Source organism: Erinaceus europaeus, chromosome 16 (assembly GCF_950295315.1).
Source record: "Erinaceus europaeus chromosome 16, mEriEur2.1, whole genome shotgun sequence".
Taxonomy (NCBI): domain Eukaryota; kingdom Metazoa; phylum Chordata; class Mammalia; order Eulipotyphla; family Erinaceidae; genus Erinaceus; species Erinaceus europaeus.
In genome coordinates this window covers 56,278,312-56,296,457 of record NC_080177.1, presented here as the reverse complement: position 1 = coordinate 56,296,457, position 18,146 = coordinate 56,278,312, and the positions used below count along the sequence as shown (strand labels likewise).

At 41.1% G+C, this 18,146-nt stretch overlaps 1 protein-coding gene across 1 annotated transcript in view; it reads right to left on the bottom strand.

Moving 5' to 3' along the window:
- The window catches only part of RYR3 (ryanodine receptor 3), a 691,732-nt gene that overhangs the window by 402,175 nt on the left and 271,411 nt on the right, over window positions 1-18,146 (bottom strand). Inside the window, exons 4-5 of the mRNA XM_060175180.1 lie at window positions 6,528-6,602; window positions 2,833-2,911 (exon numbers count right to left, since the gene is read on the bottom strand). Of these exons, the coding sequence (XP_060031163.1) occupies window positions 2,833-2,911; window positions 6,528-6,602 (154 nt within the window). The remainder of the gene's footprint in view (window positions 1-2,832; window positions 2,912-6,527; window positions 6,603-18,146) is intronic.

Here is an 18,146-nt window from a genome sequence, read left to right as displayed (position 1 = left end):
TAATGAAATCAAGAGGTAGTTTTTTGAGAGCATAAATAAAACAGATAAACTACTAGTTAGACTCACAAAAAGGAAAAGAGAAAAAGCTATGATAAAAGCAATAAGGGATGAGAGAGATGAAATTACAACTGAAGGAGAGTCGGGCAGTAGTACAGCGGGTTAAGCGCAGGTGGCACAAAGCACAAGGCCTGGTATAAAGATTCTGGTTTAAGCCCCCAGCTCCCCACCTTCAGGGGAGTCATTTCACAAGTGGTGAAACAGGTCTGCAGGTGTCTTTCTTTCCCCCTCTGTCTTCCCCGCCTCTCTCCATTTCTCTCTGTCCTATCTAACAACAACAACAACAATAATAACTACAACAACAATAAAAAGGGCAACAAAAGGGAATAAATAAATATTTAAAAAATTTTAAAAAATAATTTACAACTGAAGATGGGGAAATACAAAGAACCACACATGAATATTATGAACACCTCTATGGAAATAAATTGAACAACCTAGATGAAATGGATGCATTTTTAGAATCATACCACCTGCCAAACCTAATCCAAGAGGAAGTACATAGCTTAAAAACACGATGACCCAACCAATGTGTCCTGGAGCCCTGCTTCCCCAGAGTCCCACCCTACTAGGGAAAGAGACAGGCAGACTGGGAGTATGGATTGACCAGTCAATGCCCATGTTTAGTGGGGAAGCAATTACAGAAGCCAGGCCTTCCACCTTCTGCAACCCACAACGACCCTGGTGGGGGGGGTGTCCATACTCCCAGAGGGATAGAGAATGGGAAAGCTATCAGGGGAGGGGATGGGATATGGAGATCAGGTAGTGGGAATTATGTGGAGTTGTACCCCTCCTATCCTACGGTTTTGTTAATGCTCCTTTCTTAAATAAATAAATAATAAAACCAGTTACTAGTTTAGAAATTGAAACAGCCATCAAAAATCTTCCCAAGAATAAAAGTCCAGGCCTAGACAGCTTTACTAATGAATTCTATAATATTTTAAAAGAAGAGTACCTATTCTCCTCAAACTATTCCAGAAAACTGAAGAAGGGTAAACTCTACCAAATACATTTGTAAAGTAAATACCATGTTGACTTCCAATGCATAAAGAACACTACCAGAACACAAAACTATAAACCTATATCATTGAACATTGATTTAAAGATCCTGAACAAGATCTTGGCAGATCAGTCCAACAACATATCAAGAGAATAATTCATCAAGACTAGGTGGGATTCATTCCTGGGAAAAAAGGGTGGTTCAACATCTGCATATCAATAAATGTTCATCATATCAACAGCCAAAAAAAAAAGATAAAAATCACATGGGCATATTATCTGATGTCAAAAAGGCATTCAGCAAGATCCAGCACCCATTTATGATACACTCCAGAAACTGAATAGAATGGCCATTCCTCAACGTAACAAAGACCATTTATGACAAACTTGCAGCTAACATCATTCTCAATGGGGGAGAACTTAAAGATTTCCCCCTAAAACTGGGAAATAGACAAGGATGCCCACTATCTCTACTGCCATTCAACATAATTCTTGATGTGCTTGCCACTGCAATTAGACAAGAAAGAGATATCAAGGGCATACATATTGGAAAAGGGGAAATCAAACTATCACTCTTTGCTGATGGCATGATATTATACCTAGAGAATCCAGGTTACACAGGCTCCTATGCTAAGTATGAATATATATAGGCCCTGGGTCAGGTTGGTAGGAAAACAATTTTATTCATATATCTTCAAGATTGGGAGCTACTCTCTGCCCTAATTCAACTTTTTCTTCAAGTTTGGGAGCTACTCTCTGTCCTAATCCAACTTTCTAGTTCTGTTCTTAACTCTGACATCATCTTCTCAGTCAATATTTTTGTCCAACTCCATGTTAGCTATCAAACACAAGCCCCTAGGAACATAAAAAATAGATTTCCTGGCTTTTTTCCACCGTAAGATCACTATCATCATCTGCTGTATTTCTACTTTTTGGTTTCTGTTCATTATTCATTTTGTCCTGCTTTTTATCTTAGTGCCTTTTAGCCATGAGTGAAGTGGCAGATGCAATCATGATTCCATCCTGACTTCCCTGGGCAGAGGACTTCATCAGTTTGTCTTGAAACCTTACCTCTCCAGAGCCCTACTCCACACTACGGAAAGACAGAAACAGGCTGGGGGTATGGATCAACCTGCCAATGTCCATGTCCAGCTGAGATGCAATTACAGAAGCCAGAACTCCAACTTTCTATACCCCCCAAAAATTTATGGTCCATACTCCCAGTGGGGGACAAATGATAGGGAAAGATTACCAGAGGACTCTGAACTCCAACCTCATTACGACCAAGAGAGAGAAGAAAAAGAAAGGATACACATTTGGAAGTAGCAAGAGGTATAGGTGTGACAGTGAAAGGAAGAGAAGGTAGGAACATAAATAATATTGACAGTTACAGAAGTAGTAGTTAACTCATATCTACAATCTTGGGAGAACTACTATAGCTTCTAGTGGAGGTAATGGGAATACAGCACTCTGGTGGTAGAAACTGTGAAATTATACCCTTATTGTCTCATAATTTTGTAAATCATCAAGTCGCTAGTAAGATTTAAAAAAAAGAGTGGATTCTCAGAAGAATTAAATGAGACTATTCCCTTGATATAGTCATTATACTTCATTATGTAGGTCCTTATCATGCTACCATTTTTCAGTTCGTCCTTACTACTGTCTCTTACAAGAAGTAAGTTCTTAACATGTTTCTAGTACCTAACTTATTCAGTATCCTTCTCAAAAGCCCTTAGCCCAAAATGTCACTGAGTGGATCTGAGAATGTAGACTTACCTGTGGCCTGCTCCCGTAGACCTACATCAAAAGCAAGTTTATCGGTCTGGGATCTTGATGTAGTCAAACATGTTAGATACTATGGAAGAAGAACAAATGCTAGTGAAATCATACTCTTCTATCAGGACTCAACGTCTCATTCCTAACTGGCTTCTAATTGTCAATTTCAGCACTGAACAACTACTACTTGTATCTAAAATATTCTGAGAAACTTAAATTGTGAACTTACAAATTATTAATAATAATGGAAGGAAAGGTTGATCTTGTGGAATATTATGTAGTAATTAAGACTATTAATCAAGAATGTGTAATAGCAAGGAGTAAATATAAATAGTACATTTGCTTAACAGGTATGCAGAGTTTATTTTCTTTTTTATATTTATTTTCCCTTTTGTTGCTCATTTTTGTATTGTTGTTATTGATGTCATCATTGTTGGCTAGGCCAGAGAGAAATGGAGAGAGGAGGGGAAGACAGAGGGGGAGAGAAAGATAGACACCTGCAGACCTGCTTCACTGCCTGTGAAGCGACTACCCTGCAGGTGGGGAGCCGGGGGCTCGAACCAGGATCCTTACGCCAGCAGAGTTTATTTTCTAATCTTAATTTGTTTATTTTGTTGTTACCCGGGCTTCACCACTTCAGTCCAACTTTTTTAGATAGAAAGACAGACAAAAAGAGGAAAGAAACCACAGCACTTAAGAGTTGCCCAGTGTGGGGAGTCAGGCGGTACCACAACAGGTTAAGCGCACGTGGCGCACAGTGCAAGCACCAGCATAAGGATCCCAGTCTAAGCCCCTGGCTTCCCACCTGCAGGGGAGTCGCTTCACAGGCAGTGAAGCAGGTCTGCAGGTGTCTATCTTTCTCTCCCCCTCTGTCTTCCCCTCCTCTCTCCATTTCTCTCTGTTCTATCTAACAACAATGACATCAATAACAACCTTAAAAAATGACAAGGGCAACAAAAAGGAAAATAAATAAACTAAAATTAAGTAATAATAATTATGAGTTGCCCAGTGTGGTAGGGGCCAGGCTCAAACCTGGGTCACACACATACTATAGCACTTGCCCAGATGAGCTACCTGCCAGTCTTGGCAAAACTTAAAAAGTGTAGCACCAAATTGAAGTTGACTTTGTTAATACAAAGGACCATGATGATGCTCCTTTTGTTTTTACTTCTGTTTTCCCACATTTTCAGTAGGCTGTAAAGCTTAGCAAAATAATTTTTTTTCTAATGATAAAAATGCATGTGCATGCAAAGCCTTGAAATGATTCTAAACCATGGAAGAATGTCCTCCTGACCTGTTCCCTGCCTCCTTTCTTAGCAGGCTCTGGGGCTGGTCTTTGAACTAGATAGGGAGGCAGATGTGCATTTCAGGATATACTTTCTAAGTTAGACTTCCAGTTTTCTTCCACAGGAAAAGGGACAATGACTGTACTGCAAAAAGTCACCTTTCAAAGTCAATTTTAGCATTGATCCTAAAAGGATCTAGCCAGTATAGGGTATACATTAACTGGAGGTTGGTTTCTAGAGGGGCTCTGGAAGGCAGGAAATATGTCTTTTTTTGAAATTTTTAAAAATATTTATCTATTCCCTTTTGTTGCCCTTGTTTTACTGTTGTAGTTATTATTGTTGTTATTGATGTCATTGTTGGATAGGACAGAGAAATGGGGAGAGGAGGGGAAGACAGAAAGGGGGAGAGAAATATAGACACCTGCAGACCTGCTTCACCACTTGTGAGGCAACTCCCCTACAGGTGGGGAGCCGGGGGCTTGAACCAGGATTCTTATGCCGGTCCTTGGTGCTTTGCACCATGCATGCTTAACACACTGCGCTACTGCCCAACTCCCAAGTTAAGTCTTTTGATCTGTCTTTACCATGACATTACCCTGTCTCTTCAAAGCTAGAAGTGTGCTGTTTGAGGTTCTGTTTATTCTATTCAGGTAGGAAAAAGATGTTAGCTTTCGCTTACCCTCTAGATAATCACCCCAGATTCTGAAAAATAATGATCACCTCTTCTTTCCCCATATAGTACAAAGTTTCCCTGCTGCCTAAAAGGTCCCCACTTTCAAGTCACCTTTCCACTTGGGTTGTCTTTGCTCTTTGCCTTTTGCCATGAAGAACTACAATAGATGAATGCTTAGAGTGAAAAGGTCAACTTCTTCACAGTGCTGGAGATAAATAAATGCTTTCTCTATTTATTATCTATAAATTATTTAGGGAGCATCTGCTACTCCCACCACTTCGAGATAAATTTTGTGGCACAATTCACATACAAATGTGTGAAAGGAAGCTCTTGAATGAATCGACCAGTTTTCTAGTAGGTGCGGGAGGAGATGGATCTTCCTCACTCTGGCAGAACTGAGGAACACACATGTAGTAAATCAAAGGAAATGTCTTTAGGGTTGGCATGCATTATGGTCACATGATTCTCAGCACTCTGAGTCGACTGAAATATCTATGTTTTACAACATGTATTCAATTTAAAACTGAATTTCAGCTCACCCCCTACAAGTTTCACAGAGTTATCACTATCTTGGTTAATTCTGGTTCTAGAATCTTGATGAGGTATAATCTCACTGTAACTAGTCAGGATTATAACAAATTATTACTTATCAGATTTCTTGATTATCAGTGTTTGCTTCTTCATCTCTTTAGCTTGTCTACATAGTGATGTATCACCTTCAATTTCTTTCAGGATAAGACTGTGAATGATGAATACCACCTCACTTCCTTTAGCTTGTGAAAGGGGAGAGCTTTCACAAGAGCCTCATTTGGTTTGTCTGCTCTTTTGGTTTCTTTATTTTTTTTTAAATTAAAACTTTATTTACTGAATATTTACAGTCATAAATGGAGAGGACTATGGGTAGTTCAGTAGTAGAATTCTCGCCTGCCAGAAATGGCAAGGGTAGGGGGGACTAAAGAGGGAGACAGAGAGACACCTACAGACCTGCTTCAATACTTGCAACTTGCTTTCCCCCTGCAGGTAGATCTGCTGGTTTCTTTATATATTAAAGAATCAATTCTTCTAATCTTCAATTCAACAAATATTTATTGAACATCTGGTCTGCTAAAACACTACAGTTGCTTAGGGTTAAATTACATAAAATGAGGGTGGGAAGTGACTCACCTGGCAAAGTGCAAATTTTACCATGCCTGAGGACTTGGGTTGGAGTCCCTGGTCACCACACAGAAAGGCTTGCAAAAGAGGGTATGTGTGTGTGTGGGGTGATAACTTCATGAGTAGTACTGTGGTGCCTCTTCTCTCTCTATCTCTCTCTGTCTGTCTCTGTCTCTGTCTCTCTCTCTCTCCGTCCCTCCCTCCCTTCTGTTTTTTTAATGTTTTCCCCCTCTATCAAAAAGAAAAAAAAATGAATGGCCACCAGGAGCTATGGAGTTGTATAGGCATTGAGTCCCTGATAACTCTGGTGGCAAGGAGAGTTCAGTTAATAAAAAAGACAGAGACCTCTTTCTCTTAAGAGGAAGATAACAGAGATCAGATGTTGAGCAAATATATAACTGCAAATTGAAGTGACATGAAAGAACTGATAAACCAATTACTGATATAATTATTTATAACCCCAATTCTTCTGTTAATGTGAACCTTGGTGGTTCTTGCTGTCTCTCCCTCTCCCTGCTTCATCTCCAACCACCCCCCCTCCACACTACACACACACACACAATTCATCCAGGTGTGCTTACCATTCCACTGAAAGAGTGACGCAGGAGGATTGCGTGGCCATATAGCAGGGTTCTGTGACCACCCCCTTGTGCTGCCTGTGGGGGTGAGAAAGGAAAATGTTAGTACTTGCTTACTCTCAGAGAAAAATGTCAAGAACTTTGGAAGACAGACTACAAAGGAAGAACTCAGCTGCAAAGCTCCCAAGGAATCCCTTCTAGAAGCGAGTGGCCAGTCCAGGGGTGGGGAAAGACTTCAGGACTACAGCATGCAACATCCTTGGGTTGTGTGGCATCAAACCTCTCCTTGGAGATGGCCCGTGCCCAGGCTCAGCAGAAATCCAGAGGTCTTCTGCCAGAGAAGCATGTATGTGACATGGGTACTGCTTACCTTCCTTTGAAACTTCTCAGAAGCGGTCAGAGTGAGAAAGAAAAACAAATGTGATGTAACTACAGCCTAGTGACAGAAAGGCAAGGTGGGTAGGCACATGGTCACATTCCACATCTCATCTGGTGGCCTTTTCCCTTTCGAGGGAACTTAGGACGTTTGCCCACTCACTGCAGTGGTGCAGTGGGTCCCCTCTACCCAGATCTTACCAGTGAATGATGGTTCAGAAATCCAGGAACTTTAGAAGTGCATTCACTTAAGAGGAAATAGTTCCTTTAGTGAGATACTATCCCAGCGTCATTTTCTGCCTCAGCCGACAGTGCTGCTCTGTCTACCTATTCCTGGCAGACCAAAGAGAAGGAAGGGCGACCCAAACTAGAGTCACTGCTGTCTGCTTCTTATTTCTTCCCTTAATCCAGCAATCCATTTTCTGAACTGCATTAGGACACGATATTCATTCTAATCATAGGTGAGTTTGTCATACAAAAACTGAAGGCTCCAGACATCTCTGATGTCAGCATATTCAACCTCTTTCTTCACGTCTCTCCCTGCATATTCATTGCTCTGTGACTTTAATCTTTCTGTCTGTCTGCCTTTCTTGTCTTTCTGATATTCTTTCTATTTGCTAGGACATAGAGAAATTAAGAGGACAGGGGAAGATAGAGAGGAAGAGAAAAAGACAGCTGCAGCTGATTCACCACTAGTGAATGGTCCCCCATGCAGGTGGAGACTGGGAGCTTCAGTCTGGGTCATTGCACACCACCAACTGCACCATCACTTAGCCCCACTGGGAACTTTATTTTAGCACACACCCTTTCTTGGAAAAAAGATTGGAGCACTGGTCCCCTAACTATGCCCCAAAAGAGAGTCCAAAGCCTAAGATTCAAATTCATCATAAAGGGAAATTTCAATCATTTCTCATCTATTGCCCAATATCACTTTTTAGGCACTGAACTTTAGAACTACAGGTCCTTTCATTGGTCAAACTCTTTATGGAGGAGACATTGGGAGGTAGAGTGGTCATCACACCAGCCCTCCATAAAGACTTTGACCAATGAAAGGACAAGATAGTGGAGTAAAAAGAGGACACGGGTGTGGATAGTAGTTTTATGTCAACTACTTGGATTAGCAAAATCACTGTCAAAAGATGATTTTTAAAGTCATACAACACATCTAGAGGAAAAAAATGATACACATGGCAGCAGCACATTTTTATAAACTCAGTAACAACGTGTAAATGGGGCTGTGGTTTCTCCCCAGCTGTAGAGGTCTTAAGAACACTTAAATGTTCTCCTGAGCTAATGAGGAAAGGAATGTTCTTCACAATATTTTGAAGTCTTTTGAAATCATTTGAACTAACTTTATTTGCTGTTTACAAATGCGTCAACAGCTTACACTAAAGTTAGTCATGTTAAATAATGTCCACAAATTTCCAGTGTAGCTGAAACTTTCTCCATACATTTGTTATTATCACAAGTAAACTGACAGCTCATGGTGGCTGTAGGTGTATGACCTAATGCACTCTTTACCTCCAATTGCTCCATAACTACCTCCAATTCTTAGTTTCCGTCAGCCCTGAGAAACAGCCAAGAGATACTGACTCCCAACAAAAGCCACTAGGGAGCTTATGCTCTTCCCCTTCTCTAGCATTCTAAAAACATTGCCTGATTCTCATGTCCTTCATTATAGTGCCAACAGAGATGCAGACACACTTAGTGGCCCCAGTAGGATTGAAAGAGATGACATGGTGCAGAATCCAGAAACATTGTTTTTGTTATAGACAGAGACAGTAAGGCAGACGCAAGCAGCAGAGAAAGAGAGCACAGCACTGGCACTTTCTCCAAAGTAGTTGGAGCTGGGTGCATCATGTACATGGCAAAGTAGCACACTATGCAAGGAAGCTATTTTAATGGTATTTAAAGAACCTAGAAACTTTGACATTGCAACTACTCTATCCTTTCAGGAGGTGACTTTTGGAAACTGTTTCATGTCTGCTAGTTCAAACACAGGCTATTGGAACAGAAACTCCATGAGTGATATTCATTAAACCTGGGGAAGGACCCGAGAATTTAGATTTCTTCTTTTTAATCATCTCATTTTTGATGGTTGCAGGAAGTGGACCTTGGATCTTTGAGCCTCAGACATGAATGTCTATTGCAGAAACTGCTGTGGTACCTCCCAGGCCTGAGATCTAGTATTTCTAACAAGTTCCAGGGGACATGATACTGGTGCTACCAGTTTAGGGTTGCTCTTTCTTCAAATCATCCTGGTGAGACTGCCCGACACCCTCTACAGGCCCAAAACTTTGGGGACATAGTGTAATTAGCATATTGTTGACATCAGCCTGATGAGCATACTACAGATTTATGCAAATCCACAAGGGATTGTGGGTTTACAGAAAGTTATTTAAGTGAGTGTGTGGTAGAAGTCGCTCTGTTCCTGTTCTCTTGGTTCTTGCTCCCTCAGTTCCTGCCCTTTGTGCCTGTGCTCTTTTCCTGCTGACAGTTCCTTCACTCCAGGACCCACCATGCCACTTCCCCCGGGACCTGAACACATGAAGCTGAGTGCTGGTGATAGCAGATGGAATCATGGCTCCCAGCCATCATGACTACGGCCATCTTTGCCCCTTTCCCTATTTTGCTGTACCTAAATAACTGATGTAGTAAAACCCCTGTCTGTTTAAACCCCAAAGTTGTGTGTTTATTTTATTTTTTTTTTAATTAATACAAGTGTTTTACATTCTTTTTGTTTTTCTTTTTCTTCCTTCCTTCCTTCCTTCCACCCTTCTTTCCTTCCTTTTCTATTCCCTTCTTTCCCTCCTCCCTTTCTCCCTTCCTTTTTTTGCCTCCAGGGTTATCTCGGGGCTCAGTGCCTACACTATGAATCCACTGCTCCTGGAGGCTATTTTTCCCATTTTGTTGCCCTTGCTTATTGCTGTTGATGTTATTATTGCTGTCATTGTTGTTGGACAGGGCAGAGAGAAATCAAGAGAAGAGGGGAAGACAGAGAGGGGGAGAGAAAGACAGACACCTGCAGACCTGCTTCATCGCTTGTGAAGTGCCCCCCCCCTGCAGGTGGGGAGCCGGGGGCTTGAACTGGGATCCTTAGCTGGTTCATGAGCTTGATGTCATGTGTGCTTAACCCACTGAGCTACCTCCCAGCCCTGGTGGTTTACATTCTATTGTAGATCAGTCTCAGATGATTTTCCCTACATGGAGCATGAAGAACTTGAAAATCTGAGAGAATAATTATTTTGCTGTAGGTCACACAGCTTAGATGTGATGGTGGTGATAATGCCAGAACTGAAGCTCATTTTGTTTCACTTTTTCAAATACTTCAATTTTTTTGCATCTAAAACTAGAGTACAAAAGGCCAGGAGAAAGCGATAGAGCGCTCCTTTAGCTCCGTTAGGGAGATCATTTGACATATCTGGGGCTTAATGAGCTCTGATGCTATCGTAGGCTTGTAGGACTATACTAAGTAGTGTACAGGGTTCCTCTATCTCTGAATTAGTGCTGCAAACTTACCATTTTCAGCAATAATGAGGCTTAAGCTAAGTAACCTGCTCAAAAGTTATATCATTCCCTAATGTTGAGTCTGGGTTTTATAAAAACAACATTAAACCACAATCTAGATTATCTCTTTCTGTGTGTGTAGTCTGGTAAGCGAGATAAGACTTTATACAGAAATTATGTTGTAAACAAACAATGTACCAATCAAAAGAGGTGAAGAAGACAGCACACTGGGATGGATCAGGTCATTATAGAGGGTCTTAAGGAATCACTTGTTTAAAAAGGCAAGTCACAATATGATGGCTACAATCACTGACATGTAATGACAGTCAACAGAATCAGCAAGGAAATTCAATCTGGCAAAGGCTTGGTTGGGAGAATATCAAGGCCACATGGGCAGGGCAAACTGTTCACTGATTAGTGTCAGGGCCAGTGAAAGGGGACAGCTGGCACAAGTTCAATTTAAAGTGTGTGGTGGCCAGAGTCTGGAGGGTTGAGATTGTTTCCCTGCTCAGAGGAAGCTCTGGGGTAGGCTTCTAGAAGAGTGCATGGTAACTCAAACTATCCCTTAGCAAGGGAACCCTACCTGCAGGATGTTGGGAGAGCCAGAGGCATCCAGCCCAAGGGCTGGCAGAGAAGACCATTTCCTCTCAATCAGTGTCTAGCAGGACCCTAACTTGTGGAGTCATCCTTTACTGCTGTTTCCCTTTTCATACTCCAGTTCCTGTGATGCCACCTTCAAAATATATTCTATACCTACTCAGCACCCTGCTGCTATCATTCAGTTCAACTTACTGCCATGAACCACCTGGACTAGAAAAATGGCTTCTAAACTGTACATCCTGCTGAGCCTGCCCCCTTTTAAGTTTCAGTTAACATGGCAGCTGGAGCCCTCCTTTTCCCATTTGTCAATCACATTGCCTCACTATTCTGCTCGAACACACCCACCCTCCACCCTTCAAAAAAGAGTTCCTTTTCAGAAGTCAAAGGGCAATATCCTCATTATGTCTGCGAAGGCTCTGCATCAGAAACTGGTGATGTCTCCCTGTAGAAAGCCAGGTGGAAATCATGGATTTGCAGGGTACATATGGTCTCCATCATAAAGCCACTGCATCCTGATTAACTTCTTTCAAAAATTTAAGTCCATTCTTTTTTCTTTAAAAATACTGTCATCATTTTCTGGGCCAACTTTCTCAGAGAGACAGAGATACACACACACACACACACACACACACACACACACACACACACAGAGAGAGAGAGAGAGAGAGAGAGAGAGAGGGAGCAGTACCAAAGCTTCCTGCATTGCAGTGGGGGGGATCACTCTTGAATCTGGGTCATCCACAGGACAAAGCAGGTGCACCATACAGGTGAGCTATTTTGTTGGTCCCAAAACCATTCTTACCCAGAGGGTTATATATGAATAGTTCATAGCCTGGATCTTTGCTGCTGCTGCTGTTGCTGATCTCTGCTTTAGTAATTGAACTCCTTTCCAATCTCAGACTCATCTCTCCAAATTAGCGCACTCTCCACTGCCCACAAACATACCTCCACTGCCGGGCCTTTGCACATGCTTCCCTGCCAAGAATGCTTGTCTCCCAGTATTCTCCTGGTTTAGTCTGACCATATGTTCAGTTATATGCTCACCTAGCTCATTAAAGGAAGTCTTCTCTGATCACTCCTACTAAAACTTTCCCTTAATCCATAAACTTTTTCTTTTCTTTTTCCTTAGATCATTTCTGTTGTAGGCTGACTTTTTCAGATACAACAAGGCAGAAAACAAAGGAAAAAAAGGCAACATAGCATCAAAGCTTCCTTCAATGGGGTGGGATCTGGGTTTGACCCTGGGTCTCACACATCGCAAAGCAGCACACTATCCAAGTGAGCTATTTTGCTAGTCTTAGGTTTATGTATTCTATTATTTTTCACCGCATTCATCATGAGTTAACATGAATCCATCTTTTTTTTTGAAACATATTTTTTGTTCTTCCTAGAACCTAAACTTCAGTGATCTTTGCTGTGTTCTCTGCCCTGTCACAATCACTTTTGTCAGTACCTAGAAAACAGGAGTCAGACATGTTCACCTTACACATTGATGCATCCTGAGTGAATACCTGGGCAGATAACTGAGTTGATATAATATTCAATGAATGTAACCACTGTATAGTTAATCTTAGATTATTTTCATTTTTTGCAGAGAAAGAAATGCCAAAGAACTAAAATAAGGTTTACTTTGTTGATTTATACACCCTGAGTCTGGATTTAAACTTGGGTGTAATTATAGATGCCATTGAATTGTCTCACTATTTGATGCTATTTTGAGAATAACAATCTGTCCAGGAAAGATATGACACACTACATAGAAGACCACAGGTCTGTTCACAAGGGAATCCAGACCTGAAGACTAAGAGAGGTAGCTAGGATGGTAGTTCTGGCTCTGCCATGTATGACTTTTGCTGTCATCATTGGCAGAGAGCAACAAATTGGGGCCCTCACAGGGTGAGCAGAACACATTTGGGAACAGTGGGTGTCCTGATGCCAGGTCTGGTGGAACCATGCTCCACTGGATCATTAATTCAGTCATCACCTGTCCTTTTAAAATCATTTCTATCACTCGCATTTCTTTCTAATGGGCCCAGAGGGTACTGCCCCCTCCCCAGTAACTTTGATAAACCTAATAAAACAACAAAGATGCATATTTCCAACCATAACTGTTTCAACATCTTCAAGATTTTAAGATCTCTTCATTTAGAATGTGAACCCCAAGACCCACTTTGCTGATTCCAGGCTCTAAAAAGAACCCTTGCTGAATATAAACCACAAAAGCTTCTGCAGTCAATTTCTGGGGTTAGAGTCCTAGAAGGTAGGCATCTAGAGCATAAAATAGAAAATTATTGAATGTGTCTATGAGGGTGTTACATTACCATTCTTTCTCTACCCTACTTTTGCTCTACTCTTTCCAGAATGTCCCCTGGACAAAATTTCCTGAGTGTGCTGGAGTCCCTTCACAACACTGATAAGGACTGCATTTCCTTTAACCCAGGTGACAAATAATAATGATGGCACAGGAGGTCAACCTGGTATGGCACATTGTTCCTATGTGCAAGGACCCAGTTCAAATCCCTAGTCTCATGAGTGGTGGAATAGTGCTACAGGTATCTTTTCTCTCTCTCTCTCTCTCTGATTGTTTCTCCATCTCTGTGTCTCTTTATTTGTAAAATGGGCACTGGGAAGGGTGACTCATGCAGGCACTGGGCCACAGTGACAAGCTTCATGGCAATAAATAAATAAATGACATATAGGTAAAAAAAAAAAAAAGTGACACTTGACCATGCAAAGACATTTACATTTCTCATTTGAAAACAGTGAATGATTTTATTCACTATGGTTATAAAGTATTATTTTTTTAGAAACTGACTAAGATGAGCTAAACCTTTAAAATGAAATCTTAAAATTTAATTTTACAAAATAAAATTTAATTTGATGAAATGAAAAAGGTGCACATTGTAACAGTGAGAATACTATAAAAATGCCTACTCTTATAAATTCCTACTCTCTTAGACTAGCTTGTGTGTTTAATTCAATTTTAATGAAGGTTCCTGTAAGTATTTTGAAATTCAACAAAATTACTGCAAATGTAACAGGATTGCATTTTATTGGAGCAAAATTCAAGCTGGCACTGGTTCAAAAGAAGAATGTGGTACCAACTAGGCTGCACATAAACAAATCTGAAAGCAGATCTTCAGTACAATGGGGAGACAGTAGGGTTATTAAACAAATGTCATTGTGAGATGTGGAGTGCAAATCAGAAAAGCACTCACTGAAATATACAGGAAATACAAAAGATTCTGGGTGGATAATAGGTTTCAATAGGATTCAACAGTTGATCAAAATTAAATTCTAAACCAGCATGTGAGAAGATAGTCTACATTCTTTTATAGAACTAATACCTATCCCTGCTTTCAAGCATCAGATACTCAAAGGAAACCACAGACATACACGATGCACCAAGATTACTACAGATCAGTGGAAATGTTAACATTTAGTACAGAGATTCTCTTTATTACTTTGAGTTAATGACTCATTAAAATGTACGGAAATAAGTCAAGCCTCAAATAAACAGGCAAAGGATACGAACGAATGATTCATATCAGGAATAAAATTAAAGCATATGGAAGAGACTTGACTTCTAGTAGTGAAATAAATTGATAATTAAAGCAACTCTGACATTTCATTTTATATCAATTAAATATGCATCAATGGGGAAAAAACTCATGCTATTGGAGTTGCAATTTAGCAAGTGTGATCCTGTACTTGGTGGGGTTGAGCATGACTCCTTTGCAAAGCAATATGGCAGTCTATAAAAAGAACCATAAAGAAGTGCATAATCTTCGTTGTAGCAATTCTACTTCTGGGAATGATTTTAGAAAAGCAAAAGCAAAAAAAAAAAAAAAAAAAAGAGCATGCTCACTGTTATGATAAGGGCATTATAATGGGGGGCAAACAAAAGCCTTGGAAAAAAATCCAAATATCCAAAAGAAAAGCACTATCTTATAAATCACTGGCTTCTTCAAGGTATTCTCACCTACAATCATTTTGACAACAGGTTAAAGCATTAAGCCTGGAAGTGAAATTAAAAAGAAGGGGAGCCTGGCGGTGGTGCAGTGGGTTAAGTGCATGGACTGGCATCAGGATCCTGGTTTGAGCTTCCAGCTCCCCACCTGCAGGGGGTTCGCTTCACAGGTGGTGAAGCAGGTCTGCAAGTGTCTCTTTCTCTTCCCCCTCTGTATTCCCCTCCTCTCTCGATTTTTCTCTGTCCTATCCAACAGCAATAACAACAACAACAATGATAAACAACAAGGGCAACAAAAGGGAAAATTTTAAAAATTAAAAATTAAAAAGAAGAAGAAAATAAAAGCAGAGTCCTTTGTTAATGACTAACTCTCAGAAGGCAGACAGCCTTCAGTCTAGCCTTACCATGATTTTTAAACGGAAGCATGCTCTCCCAAACCCCCAAGGAGGAGTCTTTATGTGAGGCACTGCTGGTTCTCCCCTAGTTAGTTCAATTCCAGAATTGACAGGACAGTCATTTGCACAGGAAGTCATTCCTGTTTGGATCCTAAAAGCACTAGTTCTTTCGTCCTTCCTAGATCCTTCACTTTGAACTTCATTCTTGTTCTTGAAGACTTAATTTCTCCACTATTCTGTGTTTCCTGAGGCTGGATCCCCTAGTCATCAGATGTCAGATCCTTTGCTTCCATAGTCCCATCCCACCCTGGTAAACTTCTTAAGACCTCATGTAAGCACTCCACTTTTCTAGGAAGGGTGGACAGATGGGACTGGACAGTACTTGTTCACCTCAAGTGGCGCCAAAGAAACTGACTGGACATTTTCCAGACAGGGCTTGGATTATAACTCCCCTGGTAACAGGAATAGTTATTCCTCTCTAATGATGGTTTAGAAAATGTCATCCAGGAGTAGGTGGGCACAGACACAGATGAGTGTGATTTCTGACTTAGAGTCACTACCAGAGAACATGATAGCAGAGACTCCATTAGCCAATGTATTTCCCTCCCTACATGAGAAATCCTGAAGTGTTCAGTTTAGGACATTAACTCCTTATTTTGTGTCCTTTTCTGGATCAGATCATTGAGGGGTTACCAAACACACTGCTCCTGGACTCCCCACTTAGAAAAAAAATTCAAGTGCCAAGTATCATTTTTAAACTCATACCTATGTATTTACACTTGCAACAGAATGGCTAGTATGGCCCTAAAACTCCTATTCTGCTACCCAAGTCATGGGTTACAGAAAGATACATGTTTATGAAAGAAGCTCTGGAGAGACATCCCCTGAAAGCAGCCCTCAGGTAAGCTTGGGGGACCCCACCAGGACAGCACAGAGTCTGAAGACAAAGGTGTTTTAAAGGAGGCCCTGTTCTTGGCATCTGGCATGGTCCCCTGAGGATGGTGTCAGAAAACTGAAATCATGAAATTGAATTTTAATATTGTATAGGAAAGAGGAGGTGAAAAACAAGATCATAAAAGAAAACACAAGTAGAACCTGAAATGGAATTGGCATATTGCATCCAAGTAAAAGACTCTGGGGTGGGTGGGTGGGGAGAATACAGGTCCATGAAGGATGATAAATGACATAGTGGGGGTTGTATTGTTAAATGGGAAACAGGGGAATGTTATGCATGTACAAACTATTGTATTTACTGTTGAATGTAAAACATTAATTCCCCAATAAAGAAATAAATTTTTAAAAAAAGAAAAGGTAACAGCAGCAAATGCTGGAGAGGCTGTGGGGTCAAAGGAACCCTCCTACACTGCTGGTGGGAATGTCAATTGGTCCAACCTCTGTGGGGAGCAGTCTGGAGAACTCTCAGAAGGCTAGAAATGGACCAACCCTATGACCCTGCAATTCCTCTCCTGGGGATATATGCTAAGGAACCCAACATATCCATCCAAAAAGATCTGTGTCCCAACATATATAAAGAGCTTGCCAAACTCAACAAGACAACAAATAACCCCATCCAAAAATGGGGGGAGGACATGGACAGAATATTCACCACAGAAGAGATCCAAAAGGCCGAGAAGCACATGAAAAAATGCTCCAAGTCTCTGATTGTCAGAGAAATGCAAAGAGAGACAACAATGAGATACCACTTTACTCCTGTGAGAATGTCATACATCAGAAAAGGTAACAGCAGCAAATGCTGGAGAGGGTGTGGGGTCAAAGGAACCCTCCTGCACTGCTGGTGGGAATGTCAATTGGTCCAACCTCTGTGGAGAACAGTCTGGAGAACTCTCAGAAGGCTAGAAATGGACCTACCCTATGATCCTACAATTCCTCTCCTGGGGATATATCCTAAGGAACCCAACACATCCATCCAACAAGATCTGTGTACACATATGTTCTTGGCAGCACAATTTGTAATAGCCAAAACCTGGAAGCAACCCAGGTGTCCAACAACGGATGAGTGGCTGAGCAAGTTGTGGGATATACACAATGGAATACTACTCAGCTATTAAAAATGGTGACTTCACCGTTTTCAGCCGATCTTGGATGGAACTTGAAAAAATCATGTTGAGTGAAATAAGTCAGAAACAGAAGGATGAATATGGGATGACCTCACTCTCAGGCAGAAGTTGAAAAACAAGATCAGAAAAGAAAACACAAGTAGAACCTGAAATGGAATTGGTGTATCACACCAAAGTAAAAGATTCTGGGTTGGGTGGGTGGGGAGAATACAGGTCCAAGAAGGATTCAGAGGATCTAGTGGGGGTTGTATTGTTATATGGGAAACTGGGGAATGTTATGCATGTACAAACTATTGTACTTACTGTTGAATGTAAAACATTAATTCCTCAATTAAAAAAAAATGAGAAAAAAAAAAAAGGAAAGAGGAAGCACATACAGTATCTAACAGTCCCACATCCCCAAACTCTGAGATTCAGGCCTTCTCCTGGTTTGCTGAGAAGACAGGCGTACAGGCCAAGGCTGTGAGGCACACACTACAAGACCCCCGGGGAGAAAAGGTTGACTCTGCTCAGCATGGAGGTTCTGCTCTCCTGCACTTGTGTGATGTCAGCAGGGCAGAGCGGACTCTCTGGAGTCCCACTACCATACCCTCTGCACTGCTGCACTCTCTCATCTCCATAGGAGGGCTAGTGAAAGAGGATAGGTTCTCTCTCTCTTTTTTAGCAGGGCATCATTGGGATGTCAGTACTCCAGACT